Consider the following 26,034-nt stretch of genomic DNA (forward strand, 5'->3'; position numbering starts at 1 on the left):
AAAACACAAATCAGTTCAATATGTCAAATCAATGTGCTATGCATTTCGTATCTATATTACAGTCACCACAGCTGGATTCATGGCACATGTATTGTACACTAGTACTGCCTGTTTTATTAAACAGCATAAATAAAATTCAAAAGAAATATGTTACTACTTGCATTACGGGAAGACTGTGGCTTTTGCCAAAACTTAGGACTTAAGAGTCTGTTTTGCTGAAAAGCTTTTAGCACAATCAAAGCACATTGACATTAACACTGATTAAAGCAAATAGGTAAACTGCAAAGCCTCTAAGAAAACAGAATTGTTCCTTACAATTTACTTGGACCACCCCTGAACAGAGGAGATCTATATCAACAGCTTCGTTTCTATTCACAGCTTGGTGAAAACCGCTATCAGTTGTTTTTCTCACTTATTCTGTTCCCAGCCTTTTCCAAATATTAGTAGGCTAGTCACATTTAAGTGAAAAAGAGGAAAATAAAGAGAGAATTCCAGCCACCTTCCTGTAAATTCTGTGCAAGTTACAACTTGCAACGGTGCTGTACTATAATTCATGACCTTAATATGAAACCAGAGTGAAGAAATGGAGAACCTGCAGCCTATAGACAAACCAGTCCATAGGGGAAGAGAGGGAGAACAGACAGGAGCAAATACAACTCATAACGATGGAGAAGAAAGTATTAAAGGTGAATAATTATGTATGTTCTGAAATAAACCAACTGCAATTGGCTTTTGCACTGGGCACCATTCAACTAACTGTGCTCAAGCACTATGCTGAACCAGGCTTTTTAGACTAATTAGTTCCCTGAAGAAACACCCCTTCTACTACTGGTAATTAAGGCCAAAATAAGAAAGAGTCAATGGGCTTCAAAAAGAAAACCAAGACAGCAACTGCTGTTGTTCCAATTGCCACAATAACCAAAATATTATGCATATTAAAGTGGATCTTATGATTCTTGCAAACTGCAGAGCAGCAGCGTTAGGATGTACAAGAACAAGGGAACAAGCTTGTGTTGATGTTGTTTTCTCAAAGCACTTCTTCTGTTTATATATTGTAACTATTTGGTAACATGATTTCAACAAAATTCTGTAGCTGGAGCCCACAGAAACACAGTGGGCAGAAATGTGTTGAGCCATGTAACAAGCCTGCGTGGAGGCCCTGCAGGAAATCTTTGAAAAAGCCTGGCTATTGAAAAAAGTTTATAGCATGTTTTTAAATAGAAAAGCATTACAAACATTAATCCCTGTTTCTTACAGGAGATCATCAAGATGAATTAAAAGCTGACATAAACACACTTACAAATACATACTTTAAATCTTAAATTATGCAAAGATTATGTAATTATTCTGAAATGAAGCACTACAAATCACAAAATTCAAATCCAATCATTATAAAAATCAACAAATATTAACAAGTTCAGAACATCTCTTAAGACGCCCAGACAAGCACTACTTAATGTCATTAATACAACACAGAGTTAGGGAATAGCTAAAATTTCCATGGCATTTTCTGTATAAAACATTATCCCGATGTGCAATCTTAGCTTTTAGTTTTTTCACAAGATATTTACCTCCTTGTTCCCCTGGAACTGCTTGGTTTCCACAAGCTGTTAAAGCTTTCATCAATGCGAGAATGTTCCCAAGTAGTAGTTTTAATAATTAGAAGACTACTTTAGAAGACTTTAACATCAACCTTACGTCTGTGCTAGCGCTGACGCCTGACTCACCAATATAGTTCAAAAAAGATGAGACGCACCAGCCTGAGAGCACCTCTGGGACATCCAGCAGAAATGAACCCAGTTCTTAATTTGGAGACAAATTGGTCAGGACTGGCTGATTTTCTTGTCCCTAATGAGCCAGGCACCAAAATATTTATCTGGTGGTGAGCCACGTGAACACGTACCACACACTTCAGGCACCTTTGGATTGGGAAGTGCTCTGGAGGCTACCGCATTGCCTCCAATGGGATCCCATCACCCCGCTCCAGAGAGAGACCACGTACCCTGGAAGCTGTTGAGAAGCTTTGATCGTTGCCATCCAAGGATCACTCGAGTACCCCCGAAGACAAACCCTGCTACCAGACACGTGGCACAGCAGTGACATGGGCTGTAGCTGCACAGTCCACACGGATAAGACCAGCGGTACGTAAAATCACCATGCTTCCCAGCTTGGAAAAAGATTCAAAGAGGTTAAATGTCTGAATTAAATGCAGAATGCACCTTGTCTTATTTGTTGAATGTTTCTCTAACACTGAAAAAAAAAAAAGCAATTCCGTAATTGTGGAAAATGGCGCAAGATCTGGAGGAACCTGCCCAGCAGCCTCCCAGCCCTTCCCTCCACACTGCCTGGTGTGCAACAGCAAGTGATGGAGATCAACACAGGATGTAACAACATATTTCTACATTTTCAAAGCCTTCCCTCTGAAAAGCCAGCAGCTACCTGCTCCTAACCCCATTCCCCAAAGATGCTTAATTTGCCTTTTTCTTTCTGTCTTCCATCTGTGAAGGAGAAGATGTTATCACTGCACTACTCGCGTCCCGATTTCAGCCCCCTGCTCCCACAACTGCACCCTCGCAGCAGGAGGTGATATGCACCATATTGCACAAAAGCAGCTCTTTTATGTGACATCTTTGCTGCCATTTGCTGGGGACGGGGCCACTGCTCCCACTCCAAATGTATTCTTGCTTCCTCCTCCACCTAAAGACATCGAATTGCAAAGCCTGTATCTCTAGGCACAGGCATGCAAGCTCTCCAGTATAAAGTGTTTCAAAGCTCTCAACACCATATGAAATGCTCTCCCCTGTTCTATTGTGGTAAACATGACTCACAACTGCACATCAGTTATCTTCTCTTTCCAAAACATCGCTAAGAACAAACCCAATTTTAAATCTTCTGTAGGAATTTAGACCCAGTTCATCTATTTCTCTTGTCTCCTATAGCCAGGTATGTTTGAAGCTAAGCCAAATTCCCTAGGTCAAGCCTCGTTTGTGCTTGGTTGTTCATATCATCACTGGAAGGGGCTACAGGAGGATTTGTTCGTACCAAGAGCATTTTTAGAGGAGCACAGGTTGCAGGGGAGGTAGCAATCTTTTTGTTGCTGGCATCTATCAGTCTCCTTGGGGCTGAAGTGAGATCCTTCAGAGGCCAAGAACAGGAGCATTCCCACGTCCTCTGAGCATCACACCTAGACAGCAGGTTGATGACATTAGCAGGGTCTCACCTAGGCTAGGTACATTTCCTGCAGACTGAAACACGTCAGACAGTGGAGGTTGTGGGCGTCCATCCTAAACTCCCTGTATTGCTAACACAGGTGATAATTTATATTTATCATTACTAGAAATTTTTAAGTTTAGAGAGAGTCAAGACATGATCTAGTCAGTTACAGAACTGGGGGCAGAGTGTCACAGACTACGTTTACATCAGGAGCATGATTTTCAGCCAGAGGTGATGGAAATTACAATGTCTCCCCTTCTTCTTACTGCACTCAAAGCACAAGAAGGCAGCAGAGCTGGAAAATTATTTTCTGTCACATGCACTTCAATAGCCTACTTCAATGTGCAGCCAAGAGTGGCAAAAGGGTCCTTATGGCTGCTCGTTGTTCTGCAACTGGTCATTTTTCTGGGCGCTTGCCTATAAAGCAGCTTATCGCAGGCTAAAGGTAGAGATATTGCCTTAGTTAATGATTTAATTTACTCTATGCAAGTTGGTGCCCAGACATTCTCACTTCTTAAGAATGATGGAGGCATCATGGTCCCTATGAACTGCTGAGTTAAAACCATTGTTAAACTGACAGAGCATCAACACCCTAAAAATAGCTGTAAAAATCTACCTGTGGTGAAAACAACACTGGTTTGTGCAGAATATCTCCAGTATAAGGCCGTGCCATGGACAACTAACTCTTGATCTATGAACTTTCAGGACAAAATGAAGAATCTCCTCAAAAAAATTAATAGCAATTGAATTTTAAAATCTAGTTCGACCAAACAAAAATTCTCAGATACGCAGAGACAGGCTCTGCTGCAGCATCAACCAGTTTTAAGAGGCACTCTTCTTCCACAGAGCAGGGACTGCCACCTTTAACAAATCACTAAGCCCCTCCGTGACTTGACTTCCTCATTTATATGATGGTTATTTGCAAGGTGCTCTCCCATAACACAGCCACTGGCAGGTGTAAAAGGGAGGAGAGGAAACTAATGGCTCCCTGACTTGACAAGGTCACTCGGGTCTGAAGGAAGATGAAACATGTGAAAGAAGAGAGAACCCAAGATAATCCATTTTGCAGGACTGCCGGAGGACACGGAGCATGTGAAAAAGCCTTTAGAAAAGAAATGTGAAGGACTGCAGTGGTTCTCAGGAAGGCTCAAGCCTGCCAAGAGATGCCAAAGCGTTCGGGTTCAAAATGCTATTTCGACAAGGTGTTTGCTTTGTCAGAAGATGATGTCCAGCCCTGTGACTGCTTCAGCAATCAGTGGTAGCTGATGCATGGAGCACATTAGCGTCATCTCCAGAGAGAGCCTGTTTTCTCCCACATGAGTCATAGATAAGATGCTACAGTGACAGCAGAAGTCCGGGCAAGCGAAACATATGCCATTCTGGAGTGGCAGGAAAGCTCTAGTGACTCGAGTTTGCTCCTTATGGACATCCGAAGCGGGCAGGGTAATCTTCTCACTGCTTCTTACAGTTGTCACTGAGAAAAAACAGCGCGCAAAGGTTGGATGGCAGCAGAGAGGTAGAGAAAGCAGGCAGAAGAAATCTGAAAATTAAAACAAACTCTTCTGTACCTTGCACAGCTGGGAGGAAATTTCTCTGCAAAATACGCATAACCACAGAAACCCCTTCTGCTCTGTAAAGAAGCAATTTACCTTTGAGGGGGAGAGGAAATTGAGCAGAGGAGGGATAAAGCAAGATAAACATAAAGTGTGGATCAAAGAGAGAAAAAAACAGAAGGTAAAGAAGTAGAAAAGCACTGACAGGGGAAGCTGGGTGAGAGACAAGGAGGAACTGTCAACTGCTCAAATAAACATTTTATTGCATCCACACGTAAATTTTAAGCACTTTAAACACCAGGGTGACTGCTAAGTAACGCCCTTTGCAAGGAGCAGATTTGTGATGAACATCACAAGAATCAGCAATGCCCAATTTTCACTGCCAGCAGATGGGCTGCAGTTATCAGGTGCAGATAAGGTGACAATATTTGGTCAATGAGTTTTGAGGTCACCAGTAATGCCCGTGGTGGAACAAAGCCACAGAACATATGGTATTTCATGTGCTGAAACTGTCAGACTCATAATTAACTGATTAGAGTACATATGGTCCTCACAGGCAGTGTAGATCTCTCAATGTAAAAAATGCTGGAGACCATTGAAGGTGTCAGCATGAGTCTTCCTTGCAAATCTCTCTTCATTAAAGTTTCATATGGAGCCAAGTGTGTTGTAATAAAATAGCTATTAATAGAGTTATATTTATGATGATTTCTCTGTTGTGCAGCTGGAGTTAACTTTTCAAACACTAAACTCCACATCAGAGCTTTTTCACTGTAGCTGCTGCATGCACAGGAGTTAAGGTAGTAAAAGTTAACCAAGACTGGCAAGAAACCTGTTAGTATCACCAGTATCAAAACAAAAATCAATGCCTTGATATAATACAGTTATGATTCTGTTAGGAAGCTGGCCAGGGACAAACTCATTCCCTCTTCAGTTCCAAAACACGCTTTTAAAAACATGGTGAGTGACACTTCATTAACCACGTGAAACAGGCTGACACAGCCTGCTTGCTTTTCCAGACACCATTTCAGATAGCATTTTTCCTTACATCTCCCTCCTGCTTTACATTCAATGCTCTGTAAAATGCTTTCTCGAACTTCGGCAGCCAGATTAGTGTTGTGGATTAGGGCGTCAGGCTGGGGGCAGGCAGTTCTGGGGAGGACAAAGCAATCATTTTCAGTCCCAGAACAGACACCGTGTTTGCATGTCCATGCATTAGCGATGCAGCTTTTCTCATCGGTCATCAATGAAGGGGATTTTAAAAGTCATCAGCCTTTCTTTGCCTTCCAGTCAAGCCTTCCCATCAGGCTCTATAGGACTAGTTCTTACGCAGCACCACCGCACCTCTGAAGTGATTTGGGAATACAGCCTTCTGTATTTCAGTCTCTGGAAAGATGCCCGTAAGCCAGGTGAGGTCTGGGATGCAGACGCAGCAGCGGTCCCAGCAGATGTCCTGCCCAGCGAGGGCCGGGCAAGGAGGGAGTGAGGCACAACTCAGTGTACCACCTAACTCCATCCTCCCAGCATACATTAATAAACTACTGACACACAACCCTCCAGGGCTTACACACTCCTCTCTCATTCCCCATGTTCTTTTACATGGCTTCCCACCTCCATTTATACATCAAGCAAAGGACTTATCAGAGACCTCATCTCCCTAATGAGTTAAAAGCTGTTGCCTCAGCCCAAAAATCTTCCCAGTTCCACATGGCTTCCTCCTCTTTCCTACTGCTTTATCACTATCACTCCATCTTCACCAAAGAGCTTCCTGCCTCACACAGAGCTGCTGTTGGAATGGATGGGAAAAATCTCCATTTTTAGAGTAAAGAAAAATCCCTGTTAAGAACATCACTTCTTCCCTCTCTGGCTTGTTCAGAGGTGGGGCTGCTGGTAACAGGTTAGGGAAGCCAGAAGAAACAAGGGAAAAAAAAAAAAGTATCAAAGGGCTCTCTGCTAGGGAGCACAGAAAGAGATTTTGGTAAATAAACTACTCTGTAGCAAAAAAAAAAAAAAAAAAAAAAAAAAGAGAAAGAACTGTGATAAAAGAGGTCAGGGAAGAGGGACTTGGTGCATGGTGTGAATTTTAAGGTTTTTGAACAAAGCTGAAAGGTAGAAGCTACAAAATGTAATGCAAGAGGATACATTTGCCTTAGAGGCTTCAAAGGCTTTTTTACTCAAGATGCTCCTGGAGCACAGCGATACGTGCAGTCTCCCCAGTGGAGACGCAGCGCGTAGGGACTGTGCAAGGGCTGCTCCGGTACACAGCGTGCCCAGTGTACGCTGAGCTGCCACAAGCACTCCTCTGTGGGCGTAACTGTGGTTACTCGCTGCAGTACATCCCCTGTTAACTAGCGATCTTAATTGTTTTCCACGCTTTAACCAACTTAGCCTAGCAAAAAGTAAAGTGTCAGCCAGGCCTTTTCAGCTCAGATCCTCTCTCTTTGCAGCCTCCCCAGACCTTACCTGGATCTCATCAGAATAGCTGTCACTTTGCTGCCATGTGCGTGATGCTCACAGACACACTCTTCTCATCCTTCTGTGCTACCCTGCTAGCTGGTTGCGTGCTGCCCTCCCAAGCCCCTCCACACCAGGGGCTCCCAGGATGCCCCGACCCTTCTCCCGTACCAACTGCAACACGTTGAAGTTCACTTTTTCCTTCCCTCCCCCTCTCCCCACATCAGAGACTTTCTCCCACATCTCAGAAACAACTGAGGCTCCACGGTGCCTCACTCCTGCCGTCTCCTCTGGTTGTGAGATGAGTCACGCAGGTGTCAACATTTCTAAAATCTGTACGAAGGCTCAGCAGAGCTGGGAGGGTGCAAAACATTATGTTAGAAGCTTCTACTAGCTGCTATCGACTAGTTCTTTGATCTACAGGCAGCTGATTACAGCCGCTGCTCCTGATGATGAGGCACCAGGAGTCCTTCCCGTACCTCAATTTCCCTTTCCAGTTTTCAGATTTTTACTAGAACAAAAAACTTTCCCCCAAAATTTCAAAATAAATGGGATTCAGCAGTCAATACTGCAGTCAGAAAAGCAAACACAATCAAGTGAAGCATAAAATTTTACTTTACAAGAGGAATATCAGGTCTCTGAATCCTGCTTCTAGCAAAGCCTTTGAAAGGCTTAAAGGCTGACATCACATACAACAAACCTCCAGAGAACACAGCTCCTTTATGAAATTTTCCATGAAGCCCTTAATCCATATCCATGAAAAAAACTTTGTTCCCTATAAATAATTAAAGGGGTGTAGCAAATTGTTCCCATACTCTTCCATGCTTTCACCTGAAGAAGAAAAGGTAATTCGCTATTGCCCAAAGACACTGTGCACATCTGACCTAGTCAGGGAAACAATTCAGGTAATCTCCCTCCAAAAACCTACAGCCACTGTTGGAAACAACTAAGAGGATAAAATAGCCACCTATTACTTTATGTCAGCATCGTCCAGTCCTGCTCTGTCTGGTGGCAAGCAATATGGTGATCAAAACCCAGCACATAGGAACATTCGGAGACAGACAAATTCAGGCAAATTTCCATTTCATCTGACATTACCAGCTAACTTCTCTATCAACTTGTGAAAACTTCACAGAATTCCTTTTCTGAGAAACAGGGATGAAGTGGATCTGTACCATGACACTGATCTACACCACACTATGCTGCTCTGCTCACTAAGGCTTTAAAGGCCATTGGAGCCAGCATTGCCTGACCTAAGTCCCCACCTACCAAGACAAGAAGAGCATTTTTAAGGATGCCAGAAGCAACAAAGAGGTTTGTGCACAGTAGTACAATCCACTCTATGGCTTGAACATGAGCCCAAGGAGCATCCATTTCTACAAGTTTTACTCCTTTTAAATTATGGCATCTATAAATCTACATGACGGTGGAACTAGACATAAAGAAAGGAAAACTCACATACTTATGATTATTGTAAAAAGCCTATGTAATAATAATGCCAAGCTTTAAGATCGCAGACATATTCCAAGTATTTCAACTCATGACTATAAAGCCCATTCCATTATGACAAAGTACAACAGAGAAGAGGGGAACTATTTGGCAAATGCACGTTAACATTTACCTCATTTCAGTCACATTTCAGATTACAAATTTCCAAAAAGAGAACTAAAAATAATATAGAATTCCTTCAAGAAATACTTCTATCTTTGGAAAGAATGTTTTTTCTTAGAGAAAACCTAGTAAAAAGCATTTAATAGAGTTACCGGTATTCTGGGGTTTTCAGGCCCAATGCCAAGCAGTGAAGAATTAACAGCAGGCACATACTTTACTTCTTCAACCCTTAGAGTAAAGCTCTTATAAACACACACTCACTCACACTGTGTACAGAAGAGCCTTGCTACACATGCAGTAAGTGAATCACTCAGACTAGACCACAGCGAAGACCCCACACCTGCTGCATTTCATTTCCCCTTCACTTCCCCTTTATACAGCCCTTTAACCCACAGGGACTAGCTGTCACTCCAGCCACGCAGCACAGCTATGCCTAACACAAAGCAGACTCATCACATCCAAAGATGAATATTCTTGGCTTCTGCCAGCTTCAGGTGCAGAATAATAACCTGTGGGTCTTATTGATCCTGGAATTTTGAAGTCTGAATTTTGCAAATCTGTCTTTTGTGAGAGCAGATCACATCACCAGGCAATTCAATTTTAAAGGTCTCAACTACTTCACCCCTGGGGTTAGAGCATTGTGCTGCTTTATTACCTCCAGCTCAGTGTTATGAGCATGCAGCTTCTGCACCATCTCCTCGGCCTCACGCATACGCCGGTTCAGCTGGGGCGAGTGCTCCGAAGGGGTCAGCTCGCTGTCGTACGACTCCAGAATTGCTCGCATCCCATCCCGCTCCTGTCAGGAAGAACAAACACCTTCAGGGATAAAGCCCCTGACCTCTCTCCGAGGAGAGGGTTCCCAGAACAATATTTTACATTTTTGCCCGTTGTTCTTTTATGCAGCAAAGAAAACCTGAGAGATAGACACTCATCATCTTCATATCGGCATCAAGCCACAGATGTGAACACATAGTTCTAATAAAATAAATGTTGCTGTTCTGAAAATTGAAAAATTGGACTGTCTGGTGTATATAAAACCACATGTTCCTTGCAGAAAAGCAATGTGCATACACTCTAGCAAGCAGATGGCAACGGAAAACAGAGCCTGTCTTCTTTTTGGAGACACTATTCTAATTCAACATGGCTGAATGGGTTTCTTAAGCAAAATATTTAGTGTAGTACTTGACGTTTTTCCTGCCAAAGAGTTCCAGCAACAAACGAACAGAATTGTCACAACAGAAATGAAACAGATGTGACAACGAAGAAAGTGGCTGAGAGCAAATACCCTCTAAATGGTATGTGACTTATCACTCGTTAAACACTGCAACACTCAGTGTTTATAATAAATATTTTTTCAGAGGTTAATATCTCACAGACAATGTGTTTGGTTCATTTTGCTCTTTGCTTGCAATTATAACCAAGCATTTGCAGAGAAAGACAGAAAGGCGGCTCCCTCTCCCCTCCCCGAGGGCACTCCCATTCACAGGTGTAACGCTTGGTCTAAAAGCTAAAGGTAAAACTTTGTGTGGGCCCCTGGTTGAAATACTTCCTAATCCATTCCCAACTTCAGACAGCACCTGACGCCCACCTCCAAGGCATTGATAGGGAGAATGGGGACAAACGGCTGAAGATTTCAGAGTCAGGTGCGTTTTAAGGAGATTACCGTTCCCAGCACAACACGCATCCAGGGATCAGCCAGCTGATGAAGTGTTTTATCTTTTGACTGCACGGAAGGACCTTGATGTTTGCAAGGCTACAGAACAGGATCAAAGCAGCACAGGCCCCTGGCATAAATCCAAAGAGTAAAAACTCCAAGGAGATCTGACAGTGCTGCCTCCCTTCCGCTGCTGAGGTTTGCTGCCTCACCCTGTTACAGAAACGCTCAAGCACTCTGGACAAACCAGTTCTCTCGTGCGAGTTCGGCCATCACAAATATCCTCAATATTATTAGAAGATCCCTCTGCTTTATGGCTGTGCAGTTCACATCCAGACCAGGCCACTGCCAATACACTAAACCTGGAGCACTTCATATACCCAGCTTGGCCACGCTGAGATACTTCGCTGGGATCCTGCTCTCTTGGGGAAATCAGGAGCTGCCAGGGTAGAAAAAAAAGGTCCTTTTCCCCCCGCCTCCCAGTGAAAAAGGCTGTATTTCAGATAGTGGAGGTGATGGTAACCACTCAGCCAAGCAAGCCTGTATACAAAGGTTATCTTTTTCTTCAAAATCTAAAGGTCAAAGACTGAATGTGGATAGCAAGTGCATGTGTGGGGAAGAGAAGGAAGGTTCAAATTCAAAGTGTGAAAAAAGATGAGGGGCACTGCCAGAGGTACAGTGTGTGTTCAGAGCATGTCACGGATTGAACGGTCAGCCAAGACGGTTGGGCTGGTCAGCAGGTAAAAGGACCTCAAGACCAAAGGACAGCCTGAGGCTGAAGGAACTCAGTTAATAAAATAATAAAAAAATCCCCAGGTTTTAACATAAATAGTACTGGAAGCTATTACTAGCTCCTTGCTCATGCCTGACTGAAGAGAATTATTTTTCCAAAGAATGAACAGTTTTACCATAGTTTAGGAAGAATTATTCATCTAACAGACATACGAAAGGAAATACTTCCACGTTACTGCAGAAGGAGAAAACCTAAACCCAGCCACACCACACCTGCCTCATAATAAACTTGTTCATTAAGGCAGCAGTACAGGATGGCTCCATCCTCCTCCTCCAACTGACACACACATCACCCAGTTTGCCCAGTGCACACTCCATGAGGCAAACTGCCTTTGCTCAGGAGACGACTTTTCATTCCCCCTTTATTGCAGAATCATTGTCTAGAGCACAGAAGAGAACATAATGACGGCGTTTAGGGAAGGTATTGGCTTGATCCTTGCATGTTGTTGCAATTAGATTTGCAATTACAGCATCCTCTCCCTTTCTCTGTACTCCTACTTGCTCCGCTATCTTAATTTTCTACTAAGCATCTTTCATCGATGTGATAATTTAACAGTGCAGTGTTCTCTCCATTACAACAGGACAGTCACAAAATCCTTAGCATTTTTTCAACAGCAAACAGGACCCCTGGCAATTCCCATCACCCTTGGCTTCCAATTAACTGCTGAATATTAGGTCATTCGAGTCACCCCAGCAAGATCCTACCAGTTCCCCGAGCTGTTCAGCTGCAAGAAGGACAAACTTCTGCTTTCATGTTAGGATGGGAAAACTGCATGGGAGAAGGACATCCTTACGGGCTGTCTTTCCCCTAAAATCAATGACAGACTTTGTCCTTCAAAGCCTTTCTCTTAAAGGACGAGTAAACTTCTCAAGAAAAAAAATAACATGCGCAGTAAATACAGCACGAGCTGTACTGGGGAAAAAAAAAAGTGCTGAAAAGCTGGAATAAAGGGCGGTACAATTAAACACTTGATCCTGGAGTTTAGTTCTCCACTTTAATTATTTCTAAATATTAATACTGTAATGAAATCAATTCTCAGCTTCCAACAAGTGGTCCCCAGCTCCATTTTTCAAATTCTTTCCCGTCAAGAGCACTTACTGAAAGCTTTTCCCTCCCTCCTAAAGATCTTGTTAGTTTGGCAGGAAACTGAAGTTCTTGTTGAGAAGTCCTCTGTCTAAAAAGATTCTCTAAAATGGAATCCTAATTTAGTAATTGCTGCAATATCTCCTCACCCCACACAACAGGATATTCCCCAAGCCCCATGAAAAACCTCCCCAGGGACTTTCAGATGCCCTCTCTAACCTTTTTCCAACACCTCTGCTTTCCATCAGAAGAGTATTCATCAGAATTACTAAAAACCAGTCCCTCTGGGAATTTCCAACATTTACCCAGCACAGGGCATCTCTGCTAACTCACCACAGACCTTACACTGACATTTCCATGTGCTCTTTACCTTGACCAGTTTCAAATCAACACCAGAACAGAAATGCAGATTACTCTAAACATTCCCTAAAAGCAGAATAATTGGTTTTGATGTTCATTATAAACCTAGGAAATTAATGCCCCACAGCAAACTCTGGTGCTGCAGCTTGCAGCTGTGTTTGAGGAGATATAAGTTTGAAAAAGAGGAAGGACAGTGATTTTTTCCAAAGGTTGAACAGTTTCCCTTTCTTCTGTCAGCAACAGCCAATTCACCAAACAAATATGCCTCCTACTATTGCATAAGTAGCTAAAAAGAAAACATGTTTTATAACCTTAACCACAGCCTAGAGCTAATCCCATGAAAATCTGCTATGGGAAAGTACAGGATGGCACCTCTGCAAAGTGCCATCCCTAAGAGAAAGCTTCTCTCCAGCCCTCCCACCAGCTCCTCTATTGCCTCCCCTGTAAAGCCAAAATTCAACCTGGCTGGGCAAGCAGCTCGATCTCAGGGAAAGGTTTTATTCCCGAGCATTCACACACCAGAGGGCTACCAGAGTGGTTTAGAAACAGCAGTAATACACGTGGGCTTCTCCAGGACTTTTGGGTTAATTTGGGGGAAAGAACTGAGAACTGTTAACATAAGAACCATCCTCATCATCCCACCAACAGCCCCACAACACTGAAGCAGTGCTAGTGCACAACTCCAAGGGCAGCCCGCGGCTTCAAACATTCACATACTGAGGAGCATGAGAACAACTCCCAGCTGTGCATTGGAAGCAACTGAAGAGTAAATATATATGGCCAAAAAAAATTTTAAGTCATCTGATCTTATATACATACATACAAACTCAGGCCCTATTCCTGTTGATGTGTGTTAGCCCCTCCTCAAACATACACACACACAATTCACCACAGACTTTCTAATTAGTTGAAGAAAAGAAAAATCAATAAGAAAGAAATTAAAGTTACAAATCTAACTGAAGTCAGTCACACACCCAGGGAAAATTTGTTCCTGGGGTAAAGTTTATCTAGTGTCATAATTTTATTGAAATCCTATATCTTCCTATTGACTTTTATCGTTTCAAGCTGGATGCCAGAGTTATCATTATTAGAGTCTCAGTGTTGCTTGCAGGCCCGAGGTTTGTGTTGGTTTTTTTTTTCCTCCTTTTATAAACAAGCTGTAATTGTCTGGTTTATTGATCAATAAATCTTTCAACTGCCTCTCTTCACCCAGCTTCTGTTCTGGTAAGTCTCCTGCACCATTCTCTGAAAGAAAATATAGGGTGGTTGTTTTTTAAAGAACAGATTGTTTTGTCATTAGCAATGAAAGAGCAGGAATTGTGCCGGTCGGTTCCGATAATGGCTTTTTAATGACAGATTCTAGTCACAGTAAAATCTGCTTTATTTCCACATGAGTGAACTTCAACTATTAATCCACAACCCAAACGCACAGCTCACTTGTTCTATCCTTTCTGCACGGGTTAGAGCCTGGCAGAGGAGACAGACTTTGTAAAGTGGAATCATAATGATATTTCCCACTTGGCGATTTTTTTTGATGGTACAGAAATACTCCTGTTCCTAGTGTTAGATGAGCTTTTTGTTTAATTAATGATAATTTTTGGAGAATGCTAATAGACTGCTTCATTATAGGAAATCAGTGGCAAGATTTTCCCCATCTCTTCCTCTCCAGACTCCTAACTCCAAATTAGTGGTAATAAGAAAAAATTTCAAGACTGAAGAAAGAACATGGAGCTTCAACATCAAACAGATGCTATTTGTAATCAGGTATAATTTAGCTAACTATTCCTTGTAAAAACACAAATAAAAGAGAAAGATGACTATGTAACAGAGGTCTATACTTTCTTGCTTTAAGCTATACAAACACATACACAGAAAGAGGGAGATGGTAACTGGGACTTAACCAGATGTTTAACATTAGTAAAATTAGCAGTGACATGTGGGAATATAAGCCAAAATATGGTCAGAAATAACTGAAAGAATACTTAAAATTTGTTAGATATATCAGGATATATCTAAATATATAAAATATATAAATATATCAGGACCTATTGACAAAATATATCCTTAAGATACTTAAAAAATTAGTCATGGTAATCTCTGCTCCATGAGCAACTATCTTTGATGAACTCACAAATGGCAGGACAGGCCTTAAAAATAGAACAGAGGAAGAGATCCAGCCTTTTAAAAGAAGGATGGATGAGGAGATACAGACTCTTGGCAATTATAAATTACTTCAACTTTTTGGTATCTCATAAAATACTTGAAGAAAACATTAACAATCAAATTGCAAGCAGCTAGAGAAGAATTAGGGACAAGAAACAATCAACTGAGCCTTAATATGAATAATATCAAACCAGCCTAATTTCCTTCTTTGACAGGTAACTTGTCTGCTGAATAAAGGCAAACAATAAATGTGATAAATCTCAACTTCAGTGATGTGTTTATCAAAGAGGAGCATTACAATTCAACAACATCTCTGTAATTTAGAGAAATGAATTTGTATGAAGGTGATGAAATTCATGAAAGCAAAGCACAGAGCCCTGCATATCGTGTAGCAACAGAGACACCAGGTCCCGTTAATAGGCTGCGGCATCAGTTGGCATCTACCCCTTCTCAAAGCCACCTTCCTCACATAAAACACGTGTGTCCCACTTCAAGCTCACTGGGATACAGGCAGCTGCCCTGTACGCCACGGAAAAGCATTAGCTGGGGAATGGGCACAGGGCTGCTGACAATTAACAGGCTCTGCCCCAGCCTGACAGCTGGAGGAACTGATAAGGAATTGATACATTCTTAATCCTTACTTTGTAATTAAGGCTTCTCTCTTCGAAGTCATGTTCACATCCCATTGCCTTATGGAAAATGGGGAGGGGGGGGGGAAGTAAAAACAAAGTGACAGCAAGACCCAAGAAACAGGGGCCTGATGGCTGAGCGGTGGCTAAACGCACATTCAGTCAGACTTTGCTCTTACAGGAATGCATCTAAGGGAGCTCCATCCCCTCAGCTCCTGACCCTCTTGGGGCACTGCTAACAAGAGCTAATAGAGTCTTCCAGAACAGACAAAAAACAAGAGTCCTATGCCAAACAAAACCAGCAAAAATTAAATGACCAGAAACTTCAAATCCTCCTTGTCTACAGTAGCATCTACTATCACCAGAAGGCAAACAGTTCCCCTGTCTCTTACCACCCTTAACTTTTGTACTAATCAACTTTAAACCAAAATTTTCTATTTCCAAACCTCCAAATAGCTTCTTTCTCAGCTACAGCCATTTCCCAACATTTCTCTCTGTGGCTGACCTATTTTCACATTACTTTGCAAATTAGAACTGACTGCAGACACATATGTATATACACACCATTGACTTTCTACTCAAGACCTCAATTAAAACAGCATTTACAAAAAAGCCCGTTAATTCCACAAAAATAAAAACATCCAGCAGATTTCACTACGCTTGCACTGACAAGAACGTTAGAGAATGTTTTTTCAAAATATTCTTACCTCCCAAATGTGACTTTCTATATATCAAACCTCTGCTTGCATTTTTGTCCCTCAAGCCAACATAAGGCTACTGCAGGAGTCTAAAGATGGATTTAACCTATAAAGAAACCCCCTTCAGATACAGCGTCCTCAGAAGAGGCCACAACCAGGCAGAGAGCCTGAGAAAGACGATCAAAGGCTTTGAGAGGCACTCTTAGCTTCCCAACCATCATTTCTTAAATTTTGGAGAGACTCTGCAATTCGACTGCTCTTTTGGCAAACATTCAGCAGGCAGCTTTAAATGGACACCTACAAATACCTGTGCATCTTACATGCTCTTTTAGTCCATAAGTTCTTCTCCAGATCTATAGTTCTTCCTTTCTAGCTCTTGTCCCTCACCTCCAACACTTTGCAGAGGGCTCAGCTTGCCTTATATCCTGGCAATGGACCAGAGCAAATAAATTCACTGTAACTCTCTTAATTTGTCTCTGATAAATCCCCTGCTTACTCTCTTCTGGAAAATTGTGCATGGTCTCTAAAAGCCTCATTTTGCTTATAGCACATCCATATGCCAGCTGACAAGCAATCATACAACTGACACTGCAGCAAACTAAATATTATCTGACTAAAATACCCCTGGGGTCCTCTTGCTTCACAGTGAGTTTAACATGTTTAGTTATGTTTCCTAACCTCCTGCTGCCATGAAATAATTTTATGATTTTTCTTCATTTAACTCCCTTCTACTGGAACACTCACGACTGCCTATCTCTAGGCACAAGCTTGTTTTTCTATCTTGGTGCATTTCATATCTTTTCATTCAAAAATTCCTCCTCCTTCCACCATTTCTCTTAGCCCTGCTGCTCAAGCAGTGGCAATCTTGCACAAGTGTGAAGCTGCCTTATTCACCTCTCTCAGCACAGGGCCATTCTCCATCTGACACAAGTATCTGACACAGTGTGCACAGTTCACATCTAAAAAATGGTCATTTCTTTCAAAAAAAGAAAATTAATACCATACCTTCTTCAACCTAGCCACTAGATTACCATCACTGGTAGAGGGAAGACATACAACTGACAAGGAAATGTATTCATCCTTACTTACTGGCAATAGAAAACTAATATTTTATTCATCTATTCAAAAAAAAAAAAAAAGAAAAAGCCTTATTCAGCCCTGAAAAGAAAATTTTTGTGAGGGTGCATCAGATTCTTCTATTGTGCCAGTGTCTACAGCACATAAAAATTCAGCCCTATGTTCATTCCTTACCCTTGGATTTCTTTTTCCTCCTGCTTACTAAGTAACCCAGATACTGGCCTCTAAATCTCTCCAGCCAGTTTCCTGCAGTTTTAACTGCTTAAATATCATTAACTTGGGAGAAAAGTAAACTGAACTGTGCTCTAAGCCCGTGCAGTTACCTCTGCAAAAATAGAGGAGGAATCACACTACCGCCTGGGCTCTGCTCCTGGGGTACTCAGGCTGAAACACAGCTGAAGCAGGAGGGAAAATCTCTCGCATCAGATTTTGAGAGGACAGAAAAATCAGAGACCTGAGTTCATCCGATCAGCTCAACACAGCACATTCCATTGAACTTGAAAAGTAATTTCTTGGTCCCTTTACGATATGTCAACAACTCTAGAAATGTGACAGCTGTGGCTTTTTGAAAAAGGCAAAGAAAAAGGGATTTTAGTTAATGTTTCAGAATATACATCACCTGTTTTATTAGAAAATATTAATAATTTATCATATTTTACTTAATTCATAAATCATTCCCTCTACTATCGCCAGGGTATAAGAGATCAGTAACTTCCATAACAGCTTCAGAAATTACACATCAAGCTATCTCCTAGGTTGCCCATAGCGTATCTGTGTTGCCCTTAAAGGATTCTCATGGGCAGAGTGGACACAGCTCCCTGCCCTCGCAGCTCAGCCACGCATCCTTAGGAAGAGGACACTGGGCAGAGAAGACTGAAAAATCTGGCTGTAGATCTGCTGCAATAGGGCTGTCTCAGGCAGGCAAGACAAGGAACGTGCACCTTAACACAAGTGAAGCCTACAGACAGACACCCACAGCACCTACACTGCAAACCACCACACTAGGTCTGACCAAATTCGCAAGCCATTGGGTTCAATGCATCTATACAAAAGGCCTTTCTGCCCACTGTATGTTGGGGTTAAAATGTTTTCATTTATCTATAACAACTGTTGGAAACTGCCTTCAATCACTGTCCCATACCTACTAGGGAACTGCCCAGAAGCTCACAGTATTCACAGATCCACCCTGATGCAGAATGCAGAGGGTGAAAACACCCCAAAAGCAAATGCAGCGACTACCCAGCCCTGACGCTCGAGTTGTTGACCAAAAACCATAATGGATTTTGTTAAGTACTGGAAGCACAGTGTGCAACTGCCATACTACATAAACCACCTATAAGGCAAAAGGATACATATTCGTCTTGAAATGATATAATCATTAAAGGTCATTTCTCACCCAAGCTGTGCTCCCAACAGTAAGACTGGGCCAGCTTAAGGGACAGTTTATTTAGTCACACCTAATAATTTATCTAGGCCAAAGCAATAATAAGCCATTACTTCAAACTAAAATTCTATGATTTACTTGAATGTGGTCAAAATACTAATTTCACATTACCCAACACACGTTTCACATTACCCACACGATGTGGGTTACATGTTTTAACTTGTATCCTTTGAAAATATGAATGAACATTAATTTTAATGCTTTGAGTACATAAGCCAACCAAAAAGGTTAAGAACACAAACTGCACCAAGCAACATTTCCTCGGCTTGTTTTAAGATCAGTTTATTTTCTCAACCCAGAGCACAGTTCAGAGAACACCCACACAACATGTCTCATTAACTTAATCAGGAGCCATCTTCAGGGTGTGCTCTCAGCTAGCCAGCAAACCCCATGAAGCTCGGCTGCTCTTTAACCTTGTGAACTACACTTCCAAAAGAGTTTTCTGCATTTAAAAAAGAAAACGTGCCACCTTGGTGCTCAGGATTGCAGCTTCTCGAGCAGAGGTTTGTCACATGCTGGCACTCGAATCCCATCAGTGCAGGCTGGAAGAGAAGACCACAAACGGTGTTCTTCCATTAACCCCTCTGTGCCTGGGATCCCCTTCCTCTTGAGACCCGGACACAGTGAAGAACAAAATCGGATGCTTAAGAGCCAGGTACAAGGACCGTATCAGGCAGGTACAAGATTATGGTCCTTTACCACCACTCTAGTCGCACCTTCACCCTGGGCTTCCCAAATCCAAAAAATGACATTTAGTAAATACTTCTGAAAAACAAGCTCTTATGGACAACAACTCCAGATATTTTTGTTGATCATATAAATATCCAGTCTCCTGAACCCTGATAAATTCCTGACCTTGCCAGATTTCTGATGGAAATGAATCCCATTGCTTTTTTCATTGCTTGAAAATGTATTTTCTTTTATCAGTTTTTAATTTGCCACCTTTCAGCTTCATTGAACACCTTTGTTCTTGCATTGAACAGACAGGGAAAACAACAGCTCCCAAACAACTTCTCCAAACCATTCATTTATTAGACTCTGGGCTTTCAACCTGCCACCTCTTATTCAACTACTTTTTAAGGTAAAAAACTCCAATCTTCACAGTTTTCCAGCATAAGTGTTTTCCCAGACTTTCACACTCTCATCAGCTGTTTCTGACTGCTGCTCTCAATTCTGCAGCATCCTCAGCTGAAGTGGGTTGATGAGATATTGATGAAGAGAAACAGTGAAGATGCACCACAAGTCACTGGTCCCTTCCCCACCTCTCCCTGCAAGTACGGGTGCACCCTCACCCAGCTCCTGGCTGGCTAAAAAGCTCATGATCCCGACATCTCCTGCCCACCAAACTCTTTTACGTACAAGTTACCTACACAGACACCACTCCACCAGCACGTCCCCATGCGTGAAGACCCCCTAACTACAGTGCCAACTACACAGGTTGGCAAACACCTCCTGCTCAACAACTTCACAGGGCTCAGCCCATCGTCAGGGAAGCAGGACAAGATGCTCTCCCAAAAGCTGCTGAGCCGGGGGACGGTACAAGCTCAGCAATTTGCAGTTTGGGAACGCAGCAGGCAATAACCTCCTCAACCACACCTAGCAGAGAGCAGAAGAGAAGAGGATGCATGTCTACACCTAAGAAAGAACCTCCAAGCCCTCGTGGCAACAGCCCACATATACAGATTTCCTCAAATTTTAAACATTTCAGAAATGAAACCAAAAATAGCCTACAAGTTAGTAGACCTAATATTAATATTAGCTGCCACTCAGCAAACACCTTCCTTTTACAGTGTCATCAGAGTGCTGGTTAATTCACGCAAACAAAACGACGTTCCTTTCTTTGTTCTCCCTCCACTGCCTCTGCAATATTAAGTCAACAACATCTTTACTCAAAACTGCACTGACATCAAGAATGTTATGCTCAAGCCATTAGACAAAACGTGAAGTACTGAAGTCATGCTTCATTAAAAACAAGTGGAAAAATCAGTTTACCAGAAGAAAAACGTTATTTAGGAAATATATTCATCATATATATCTGAAAGAGCATGATGATTAAATGTATAAAACAAAAACATTAATCAGTCTTTTAATTAATATTTGACCGCAAAATTTTGCACATTCCTATTTATTTACATTTTATTTTGAACAAAACCACATAGCAATAAAGAGCGGAACACAGTATCAAAAAATCTATTTCGTAGATTTGCAAACTAAAACCACTGGTTTGCTTTCATACTAATGAATTGCCACATATCATACAACAAAACAGACTATCAGCTTTTCTACATCCCGGCAGAGCTTCAAAGTGAGTAGAAAATGGTATAATCACAGAAATGAGTGTCAAAAGGAAAGACACAGTAACAGAGGGAAGAAGTCTCTTCCTGCCACATAACGTCATGGAAAGAGCTGGCAAATAGCAGACAGTTAATGATGAACTCCTACTTCCATACCGCAAAACACCCACGATGCAGAACTTTCTGGATAACCTGGAGAGGCTCAAGATGAAATTTAGCCTTTCCTACATTCCACATACCACAAAGACAGCCCAAAGGACACTCAATCCACCACAGCCAGAATGACAGAATTTTTAGTTTGCAATCAAGTCCTCAAGAAGACAAAAAGGAGAGAACCGACCCATTTGCACAGCAATATTTAAGCATGCAACACCCATCACTAAATTTCTCGTATCTCTGGAAAAAATTCCATTGTATGTGTCAGGAAATACTATCAGAGCTGGTTTTATTATTATTCTAAATTTTAAAAAAATGTAAAATGAAGTCACATATCTGTTGTTATCTTTGGTTCTCCTGCTTCCATTTGTGAAATACCATTTTATTATTTAATAAAATGCCTTTCTCCCTAAGTGCCTTGCAACAAACCTGGCCAGCACTCTCCTGACTTAGTGCAATCTTTCTCAAATACAGCTTTCCCTTACCAATGAATGCTATATGAGATGATGCCATTTTCAATATAGTCTATTATGAGCAATAGAGAAGACTCAGACTTGCACAACAGGTGAGGTTCGAAAGCTGCTCTGGAGATCATCTACCCCAGCCTCCCCAGCTCTCCCTTCTCTCCAGGAGCATATTCCATGGGATTCTTGCAAGCAGGTTCATGAACAGATCAAACTCTGCTCTCCTGAAGTCCAGGGCTGCGATTCTGCTAGTTGCCTTGTTCCCTTCCTCCTCTTAGGAGTAATTTTAAATTACTTTAACAGCATTCTTACCATCCACCTTAGGTTGTTCCAAAAAAGCCTCCACAATCAACACAAAATCACTTGATAACACAACAAAAAAAGGTTGGTTTAGAGATGGAGGGAAGACAAAAGGTAACAAGAACGAATCATTCAGCTAGAATTTATGACCACTTCACAACCCCTCTCCTCAACTTACTCCAAAAAGCTGTTCCTATTTCACTTGCAACTATTCTTTTTCAGACTTGTCCCTATCATTTCATTTCTAATAACAACATATATGAGCTCTACCACATTAAAAGAAAGCATGACTACTGTACTGTCTTTGTCAGGGCAGTCTCAAAGATGCTATCCATGATTCATTAGGACTCTTCAACTTACAGAGGGTAAGGAGAGAAGCACCCAAAAAGCAGCAAGTGCTAAGTTTCTGCCTCTGTCTTCCTCTGCACATCAAGGATGCTAAACACACACACAAACAAAATCAACAATCAAGGCTATGCAAAAGACTTCTTGTACAAAACACCTGCCTCGAGTCCATGGAAGAAATAGTGCAAATTTCATAGCATATGTCAAATCTTTTCAACTTCTTCCCTGAATCAATTTAGTTACTAATGAAACAGTTTATGATTAATACTCACTTAAGTCAAGAAGTAAATTGGAGAAAAAGCTATTAGTTGAGCTATCAGATTGGCTCCAGATATACATAATAAAATGTGTATATGTGAAGAAAATACTGTTGCTGTATCTTTAGAAGTCTTACATTTCTGAACACACTCTGTATTAGATCATCACATAATATCCTCTGGTTGCAGTTCTGAAACACGATGCAGAAGGTACAAGCAGTTGATGTACCTGCAAAATACAGATGTACCTTCTAATGATGAACCTTCTAACAACCTAAATAGGTGAAGTCTCACAAAGGCATTTATCTGACAGACCACATATGCAGAGCTCCAACAGAGAGCTCCATTCAGAGAAATATCGATCCTATCCACCTCGGGCTCGCTTGCTGAGACCAGGCTGGCTCACAGGCTCTGTCAATTGGATTTCCCCCTCGGTCCAAGGCGACAGCACACAAGGAGCTATGGTCATGGAGGGAGGAAAGGACAAAGCACAGTCCATCAGTCCTGGCTGTACTCTGAGCTGCTGGAGCAGCACCCTGGAAGAATGTGCAGAACAGAAAATATCTGCTAGAAATTATCTGCTAAGCCCATAGTACAGCACAATGCTAGGCAAAAATTTATTACCTTTTCCCTCTAGAGCAGCCTTTCACATATTTGATTACATGTTTCTCTGCAGTATTTGCTAGCATAATTCTTCACTCTTTCCTCTTACATTTTACCATTTCTCTAGATGATTAATAAACATCCATTTGTCTTCAGAAACTGAGAGGAACCACTGTAGTATCTTACAGAGAGTTATCCAAACATGACTGGAAGGAGAGTCAAGAATGAATGAGACAGGGATTAAGTAAAAGAAATAATTTTGTAATTGAAAACTCAAGGCCAGCCACCATGAAGAAAATTGCAGGACACTCATAAAGCCACGCTAAAAATCAAAGCAGAGAAGAAATGTCTGTGGTCTAACACTGGTCTAACTGTGGTCTAACCTAATCTCAGGCCCCAGATTTTACAGATACTCTGAACTTGCATATCCCACAGGTTACCCCATATACCTAATTTTAACAGTGATCCTGTTAAATCAGGAAGCTTTGAGTTTAAAAAAAAGCATGGTACTAATTGAAAACCCCTCCTCATCAAGCCTGTGGCGTAGATTGTAGAGAGACCTGTTTCTCCAAGGGACACAGAATGGAAACTGTAATTGTATTTAGGCTTTGGATATGTGGAAAAGGAAGAAAGAAATACTGTCAGTTCAGCATGTTCAGCATATATGAAGGAGGAAGACATGAAAAAAATAAAAAGCTTGAAAACTGAGGAGCTCTGAAGTTTTCAGTTCAAAAGAAAAAAAAAACTTTACACAAAATTTTAAAAACTTCAGAGGAACACAAGCAAATAAAGCAATTAACCTCCAGCTGAAGTTTGCATGCTTCGAAAAGAATGTACCTATTAAAACAGCTTTTTCTTTATCAACAGTTTAACACTATAAACAAAAAAAGAGCAGCGTAACAAATGAACTTTTTAGAAAGAGCTTCTCCCTGCCTCCTCCTGTGGTAGCGAAAGGCAAACAGCTGCTCACTTTCTCCATCACACGCACCCTTCTCACACGGGCACACTAATGGCTTTTCTGACAAGGCAAACTCCACTATTAGATATCGCTCTTATTAGCTCAGATCAGAGTGTGCTGTTAGACCCTGCAGGTATCGCGCTCCGCAGAGGTTGCTCTCTATTTCACAAATCATATGTAATTGCCTCTCTAATATCAGCCACTGAATTGAGCTGAACACTATCACTCTCCTCTAAATTCAACATTCATACCCTTCAAACATATATATTTCATACTTAAAGAATATTTTTTACAATAAAAATACTTCAAAAGCCTGGAATGGAAGTTATTAGACAATTTAAACCACTGATACAAACAGCAAAGAGAAAAGCAAAGCCACTCCTCCCATGCCCCAAACAGCAATTCCTTTTTCACTAGCCACATGAAAAAACAGAGGGTCTCTGAAGTGGCTTTAAATTTTTGTGTTTGAATGGAACGGTATGTGATTGATATCGTTGTTATTTGTAACACCACAGGAGCATGTTATAAATAACCTGGCGTTATTTATAAACATTGTGTTGTTTTGCACGGCAGTGTAGCCTGAGGCACAGCATCCCACAGCAAACATCAGCTGCAAGGAAAGATTTTCTGTAATATTTTCACAAACTTAGGCACAGGGATGATCTTTGTTACCAGTTGCTGGAGGCTGGCAGAAACCACGGCAGTGGGGATGGGCACACGCCTGTGCGGGCATCGCACGCGTGGGGCTCGGCAATGCAAATAGGTGAGAACCTCACAGGAGCAGTGGGAGAGGAGAAAGAAATACAAGCTGGGCTGATTTCTGCCTTCAACCTTAAGAAAATTCACGTGGTCTCTACTGTGTCTGTGACCAGAACATTTCAAACAGCCACGAGGCTGCTGACCAAGGAACGACAGCCTGTCTGTGCTGGGTGGTCGGAGCAATCGTTAAGCACTTGCTCAGTGCGGAGCTGGAGCTCGCTGAAAGGGGAGGGCAGTTACTCACCACTAATGCTTACTTTCACGGCGCTCTCCTACAACGCTTGCTAACAGTCTGGCATGCTAATGGATATTCAGGAATTTATTTTTTTTCCCTTTCTTCTCATCTACAATCTTACCCTCTATGTCATAACTGATTTAATTACTGCTAAATCATCTCCACCAATGGATGCTGAGTCTAGCCTTTAATTTCAAGAGGTGTGATTTTATCCCTTAGTTTCTCCTGCTTTTTTGCTTACTGTGGGAATAGTCAAACTGCATTTCTCCAATTTGCTTTTTAAATGGCAAAGATTACTGTCAAGAGGTGCAAGTTTCCTATTTCCCTGCCACTTACAGATGGCATTAGTCTCCTCCTTGTTCATTCCTACTGAAACAATGCTGTCTCCCGGCACATCAACTTTAAAAAGTAAATGCAATTGAAGTTTTCACCATGCAGCTCACAAAGAAAGATATCTGCACATTATAATTGATTCCTCTTCTGATCTCATCAGTTAACAAAAATAATTGAATTTGGTACCCTTTTTAATATATTCACACATTCCTTTAGAGTTCCGAGTTGAACATACTCCCTGCTTTTGTCCTTGGTCTCATTTTCCAAAACTTTTATCTTTAGTTCGCCAATCTAGCACAAGCAAGAGACTCTCCAGTCTGGGGAAAACTGGAGCAGAGACAATTAAGACAGGAGAGAAGCAGGAGGAAAACTGCAGTATAATATATGCAAAAGCAGATGTCTTATGAGGACACTGTTATAAGTAACTTGTTCATGGAACTCTACTACTTAACAGTATAAATATGTAGGACTACCTCTAGGTTTTTATGATGTACTTTTTAGCAGTCAATCTTAAAAGCAGTCGATTATGGAAGTTCAGCATCACCACCTCCATTTTCCTGAAGGGGAAACTGATGCCCTGCAAGATGAAGTGGTTGTGGTC

General features: G+C 41.7%; 1 protein-coding gene across 2 annotated transcripts in view; it reads right to left on the bottom strand.

Moving 5' to 3' along the window:
- MAD1L1 (mitotic arrest deficient 1 like 1) overlaps nt 1-26,034 on the bottom strand; it is a 366,743-nt gene that overhangs the window by 205,454 nt on the left and 135,255 nt on the right. For both annotated transcript variants that reach the window (XM_068422520.1, XM_068422519.1), the window contains one exon: nt 9,484-9,624. In XM_068422520.1, the coding sequence (XP_068278621.1) occupies nt 9,484-9,624 (141 nt within the window). The remainder of the gene's footprint in view (nt 1-9,483; nt 9,625-26,034) is intronic.

The sequence above is a fragment of the Nyctibius grandis genome, chromosome Z (assembly GCF_013368605.1).
Source record: "Nyctibius grandis isolate bNycGra1 chromosome Z, bNycGra1.pri, whole genome shotgun sequence".
Lineage (NCBI taxonomy): Eukaryota > Metazoa > Chordata > Aves > Nyctibiiformes > Nyctibiidae > Nyctibius > Nyctibius grandis.